General features: G+C 44.9%; 1 protein-coding gene across 1 annotated transcript; it reads right to left on the bottom strand.

Annotated features, from left to right (window-relative positions):
- Positions 1 to 278: 278 nt before the first annotated feature.
- LOC138671822 (olfactory receptor 52D1-like) lies at positions 279 to 2,787 on the bottom strand. The gene is made up of 3 exons (XM_069759958.1): positions 2,763 to 2,787; positions 1,705 to 1,808; positions 279 to 1,241 (listed from the first exon to the last, which is right to left on the bottom strand). The coding sequence occupies exons 1-3, from the start codon at positions 2,785 to 2,787 to the stop codon at positions 279 to 281; spliced, it is 1,092 nt and encodes a 363-aa protein (XP_069616059.1).
- Positions 2,788 to 6,672: the final 3,885 nt, after the last annotated feature.

The following is a 6,672-nucleotide window of genomic DNA, read 5'->3' as shown; positions in this document are numbered from 1 at the left end:
TAGATAGATAATAGATAGATAGATAATAGTTATAGAGATCTAACAGATCAACTTCTTTTCAGATAATTTTAAGGGAACTTGTCTCCATATAGGAAGAATGTGGTAATCAGATATGTGACGCCTGGTGCCATTTGCACAACCTAAATATTGATTCATCATATCTACTGGAACCAATACATGGAGTGGTGATAAAAGGGTAGTAGAACTGCCATTATGGAAAAGATCCTTTTGCCCCTTCGATGATGCAGTCCCATTTATAATGTCGATATATCAGTTTGCTATTGTGACGTCACCAGTTTTGAGGACAGAAGTTTCGTCAACTTCACTCTTATTTCCCTGGTTTTCCATCCATAGATCAGAGGGTTAAGAATTGGTGGAACCACAAGGTACTGCAATGACATTACTGTTCTCAGCTCATAGGAGAGGTTGGTGGGACTGAAGCGATGGAGCAAGATCTCAAATAACACATTGATGACAAAGTTAGTAATGGTCATTAAGTGTGGAGTACATGTTTGTAGGGACTTGGATCGGAAGTCCTTAGAGGCCCTGATACAGACTTTTAGAATCTCAATGTAAGAAATGAAGATTATTATTGGCAACAGGACTATAATCACTACAGTGATAAAGAGCCCATAGATATTGTTGACCGTTGTGTCAATGCAGGACAACCTCACCACGGACCAGTTATCACAGTAGATCTTCAGGATAAAAGAGTCGCAAAGCGGAAGCCTAATCGTCAACGCAAAGTGAACTGTAAATAAACAAATAATGAATAACCAGGCCCCAAAGATGAGCTTCAGAACCATAGACAAGGACATGATTGTGTTGTATCTTAAGGGGTGGCAGATACACAAGTATCGATCATACGCCATGACTGTCAGGAAGGCCAATTCTCCACCCATGTATGTGTGAATGACGAAGACTTGAGCAAGACAACCCACATAGGAGATGGTTTGTGTTTTGCTTATTAAGTTTACAAACAAATTTGGGAAGAAGGAGCTGCTCCCGTAAAGTCCATTGAGACATATCGCAGATATGAAGATGTACATGGGCTCCTGGAGACTCTTATTTAAGGCCACAGTGGAGATAACGGCACAGTTGGAAACGACAATAATGAGAAAACCAAGGAATGTGATCGCGCTGTAGAGATATTTCAGTTCTGTCATTGGACCAAAGTTCAAGGTCAGGAGCGATGGATGAGTGCCCGTGATATTCAGCATCTTCCCATTTAAGGTGGCATCCTACAAAAACAAACACTCGAGTTTAAGCTTATTTTTGATGTTCTCTAGGCCTGTTACATTGATGACCAATTGTTAATCATCAACCATCCGATCTTCAGGGGAGGTTGTGCCTGGTATTGCAACTCTTTTGTTTATTTGTCATGGCCCTTCATTGTACAGAGATTTCAGAGCCGAGACCCTGACTGGTCAATGATTGATTAGTGATGAACGAGTATACTCGTTGCTCGGGTTTTCCCGAGCACGCTCGGGTGGTTTTTCTCACCTCAGCTGAATGATTTACATCTCATAGCCAGCTTGATTACATGTGGGGATTCCCTAGCAACCAGGCAACCCCCACATGTACTCAGGCTGGCTAGTAACTGTAAATCATTCAGCTGCGGTGATGAAAACTAAATTGCCGAGCACTTACAAATACTCGGAGATCACCAGAGTGTGCTCAGGAAAACCCGAGCAACGAGTATACTCGCTCATCACTATCATTATCATCACTATCATTATCAACACTATCATTGATGGCTAAGGGATCAATTGCTTCCAAAAGTTGCGTAATTAGTACATTGTGTCCACCTGTGCGAACATGAGAGATCAAACAGCATCATGAAAACCAAGGAGCCCACCTGACAGGTCAGGGATAAAGTTGTGGAGAAGAGTACAGGGTTATGTTATAAAAAAAATAGACCAAGCTCTGAACATCTTACGTAGCACTGTTCAATCCGTCATCCAAAAATGGAAGGAGTATGACAACTGCAAACCTACCAAGACATGGCTGCCCACGTAAACTGACATCCCAAGCAAGGAGAGTACTAATTAAAGATTCAGTCAACAGACCCACGATCTCTGTCAAGGAGCTGCAGAGATCCACAGCTCAGGTGGGAGAATCTGTCCACCACACAACTGTTAGTCGTATACTGCACATATTTGACTTTTAAGGAAAAGTGACATAAAGAAAGCTATTTTTGAAAGCAAGTCATGGCAAATCTTTTATGCAGTTTGGACACAGCCACGTAGGGGATGCAGCAAGCATGTGGAAGAAGGGGCACTGGCCAGATGAGACCAGAGGAGAACTTTTGGGGCTAAATTCAAAATGTTATGTGTGGCAGAACACACTGCACATCATCCTGAAATCACCAACCCCACCCTACCACATGGTAGAGGCCGCATCCTGCTGTGGGGAGGCTTTTTTTTCAGCAGGGACAAGGAAGCTGGTCAGAAATGGTGGTAAGATGGATGGAGCTAAATACAGGGTAACCCTGGAGGAAAACTTGTTTGAGGCTGCAAAAGACTTGAGACTGGAGCATAGGTTCAACTTCCAGCAGGACAACGACCCTCAACATCCTGCCAGAGTTACAATGGAGGGTTGAGATCAGAGCAGATTCCTGTGTGTGATCGGCCCAGTCATTGTCTAGAACCAAATCCCAGAGAATCTGTGACAAGATGTGAAAATTACTGATCGCAGACGTCTCCATCCAATGTGTTGGTGTCACATAAAATCCCAATAAATAGGGATTTTTGTGTACTCACCGTAAAATCCTTTTCTCCGAGCCATTCGGTCTGTGTCCCCCAATGAGGCGAAGGAGAAAATACATTTAAGTTTTAACAGCGTGTTGTGTTACAAAGGACTGCGGGTGACATCATCTACGACATTACTTAGACTTAGTGCCATAACTATATTCCCCTTTCACACCCCTCACCTGTATTACTCTCACAGGGAATCTAAAAGCTGAGATCACAGGGTTTACTTGATACCTTTTTTATCCTTTACTTTGCTGCTTTTAATGTATGGAAAATTGTTATTCAGAAGAATATTGTGCTTGTGAGCCATAGAGCTAAACTAGAACTTTAGTGCAAAGTCGCTGCCAACAGTGCCGTCAATCTAAGCTTCTTAGAGCCAAGTGTGAATGGCACGGTCAACAGTGTCAGCACATACAACTATCAGTCATATTACTGCACAATCATTAGAATATTTTCCCTTTTTCCATCCACAAAGTGTGAACTCACCAGCACTGCGAGGATTTGTGTTGTGACTGCAGAGGGACCATTGTGCAAGCAAAAAACTTATTGGAGCTTTTATAAGTCACGGCAGATCTCCCGACAGACACTTCGTGACTGTTCACTGCCAATGGCAAATCCAAACCTAATTACATTCTAATGACCGTTGAGAATGAGCATGCTTCCATGGCTGAGTCTTCAGGGACACACTTTGATGAAATCGCACTTTTATCCTTATATTCTGCACATCTGTAAAGGAAACTCCAAAACTGCAACATCTGATGAAAAAAAATGTTTTAATGATCTGGCAGCCAAAAATAATTCCTTGAGTTAAATATGATCTTCAGGCCCCAAACTTACGACAACCTTCCTACAGACTCTACATGTAGATATTAGGGTACGTTCACATTTGCGGTTTGCGCCGCAGCGTCGCCGCCGCAACAAAACGCATGCGTCGTGCGGCCCTATCTTTAACATTGGCGCCGCATGGGGCCGCATGTGCATGCGTTGTGTTGCGTTTTACGCCGCATGCGGCGTTAGGGCGCACCTGTCTGGGCGCGGCAAACGCAACATGTTGGATTTTTTGTGCGGCGCCAACCTTTTAAAAAACGCATGCGTCGTGCGGCCCTATCTTTAACATAGGCGCCGCATGGGGCCGCATGTGCATGCGTTTTGCTGCGTTTTTGTTTGCGTTGTGCGTTGCGGCGACGACGCTGCGGCGCACAACGCAAATGTGAACTTAGACTAAGAGTGTCAAAAGTAAGTATTGTACAAAATGTATGGTTAAAGACAAAGTGGCAATAGCAATGGATGTGTTAGTGTAAAAAAAAAAGACATACTAAATCTAAGAATCTGGGAGCCAATACCAGCAACAGCACCCCCGCAGGCACCAGCCAATATTACTATCAAATGCTGACCAGTAGAGTTGAGCGACCTTGACCTTTTTAGAGTCGAGCCGGGTTTCGCGAAACCCGACTATCTCAAAAGTCGGGTCGAGTGAAATCGCCCGATTATGACGTAAAGTCGGGATCGACCGAAACACGAAACCCAATGCAAGTCAATGGGGCAGCATAGTCGGCAGTGAGTGGGGGCCAGGAAAACACCTAGAGTGCCCATTTTAATGTCAAAACCATCCATTCTTCTTAATGAAGCTTGTCAAGCGTAATTTACCTTATAATAATTGGAAGGCATTTGAAATTGGGGGTCATTTGGCTAAAGTTGTGGTGGGTAGGGCTGGTTCAAGTAATTAGTGGGCCCAGGAAATCTGGACCACGTCACGGCAGTGGAGCAGGGAGAGGTAAGTATTTCAACTTTGCAAGTGCTGTGAACCTGAGCAAGCAGGGGGGGCCCACTCGTTGGCATTGGCACTGGCACAGGGCCCCTCAAAGTACAGCGGTGTGTTTGCACGGAGGGGGCGCCTCCCACCGGCAGCAACACTTTTGCGTACCATGAGAGGCCCTGTGCCAGTGACGTCGCCAACTAGTATTCCTCCCCCCACCTGATGAAGGAACCTGCACTTTCATCTGCACCTTCCTGTTTGTTCCCGTGTAAGGTGGTATGGTATGCGGGAAGGGGGACCTGACTTTCAGCAGGGTCACAATCTTGCAGTGTAGCGTGCACGGGAAATGTTGCGTTATGGGTCAATGTACCAGCAGACTCATCTATCACTGGCTGGGCAATGGGCAGGATGAGGAGGAAACACAGATATAGGCCCAAAGAATAAAGTGGGCTAAATGCAGTTCAAAATTGGTAACACAGGACTAATCAGGGGGCATTGCAGTGGAGGACAACTGGAATGAGAGGCTGACACAGAGAGTAGGCCCAAATCAGTAAGTAGTCGAAATGCAGTTCAAAATTGGCAACAGTAGTAAACAGGCGGCACAGCTTTGTTCAGTGGAGGAGAACAGCAAGGAGTGGCAGACACCGATAGTAGGCCCCAACCCAACTAGTAGGCCAAATGCAGTCTAACATTAACAACTACTCAACGAGCGCCTGAAAACGGAATTTCAGGACAGGAAACCAGGAGAACAGCAAGGAGCGGCAGACACCGATAGTAGGCCCCAAACCAACTAGTACGCCAAATGCAGTTGTTCCGTTTAACCACAATTTAATGAGAGCCTGAAGATAGAAGTTCAGGAAAGGCAACCTGGAGAACACCTTGGAGTGGAACACACCATCTCTCTACACCCCATACCCAATTTGTAGGCCTAATGCAGCGTAGTTTCCAACAACTACTAAACGAGAGCATGATGATCGAAGCATTGGCGAGGAAACCTGGGGAACACCTTGGAGTGGAACACACCATCTCTCTACAGTGGAACACACCATCTCTCTACACCCCATACCCAATTTGTAGGCCTAATGCAGCGTAGTTTCCAACAACTACTAAACGAGAGCCGGAAGATCGAAGCAATGGAGAGGAAACCTGGGGAACACCTTGGAGTGTAACACACCATCTCTCTACACCCCATACCCAATTTGTAGGCCTAATGCAGCGTAGTTTCCAACAACTACTAAACGAGAGCCGGAAGATCGAAGCAATGGAGAGGAAACCTGGGGAACACCTTGGAGTGTAACACACCATCTCTCTACACCCCATACCCAATTTGTAGGCCTAAAGCAGCGTAGTTTCCAACAACTACTAAACGAGAGCCGGAAGATCGAAGCAATGGAGAGGAAACCTGGGGAACACCTTGGAGTGGAACACACCATCTCTCTACAGTGGAACACACCATCTCTCTACACCCCATACCCAATTTGTAGGCCTAATGCAGCGTAGTTTCCAACAACTACTAAACGAGAGCCGGAAGACCGAAGCTCAGGAAAGGCAACCTGGGGAACACCTTGGAGTGGAACACACCATCTCTCTACACCCCATACCCAATTTGTAGGCCCAATGCAGCGTAGTTTCCAACAACTACTAAATGAGAGCCGGAAGATCGAAGCTCAGGAAAGGCAACCTGGGGAACACCTTGGAGTGTAACAAACCCTCTCTCTACACCACGGAAGGGCTGATTCTTAGGAAGGAAGGCTGTCGGAAAGAAGCAGGGCGCGTCCGAGGGTGATTATATTCTTATTAGGTATATACTCACCCTCGGACGCGCCCTGCTTCTTTATTTGTAATGAATGTTTATTTGCAATGTGGTTTTGACTTACTCTATTTTTTTGGTAAATAATGATTTTATTATTTTCATTGTTTTGCATCTTCTTGGCAATAATATAAAGAAGACGCGACAGGACAACACTCGGTGGATGCCATATCTGTGTTTAAAATTGAAAAAACCTTTCAGTTAACTACTTGCAGGAGAAAGTTATTGTAGCTGGTGGCCATTTTTAGTACTGTACCAGATTTTTGTTGTATGTGTTTGTTTTTAATGTTAAAATGTCTGCATTTGATATCTCTCCAGTATTTTCTTTTTTATAAGCAAAATACTTATTTTTA

This window comes from Ranitomeya imitator, chromosome 3 (genome assembly GCF_032444005.1).
Source record: "Ranitomeya imitator isolate aRanImi1 chromosome 3, aRanImi1.pri, whole genome shotgun sequence".
NCBI lineage: Eukaryota > Metazoa > Chordata > Amphibia > Anura > Dendrobatidae > Ranitomeya > Ranitomeya imitator.
This window is presented reverse-complemented; position numbering and strand designations above follow the sequence as displayed.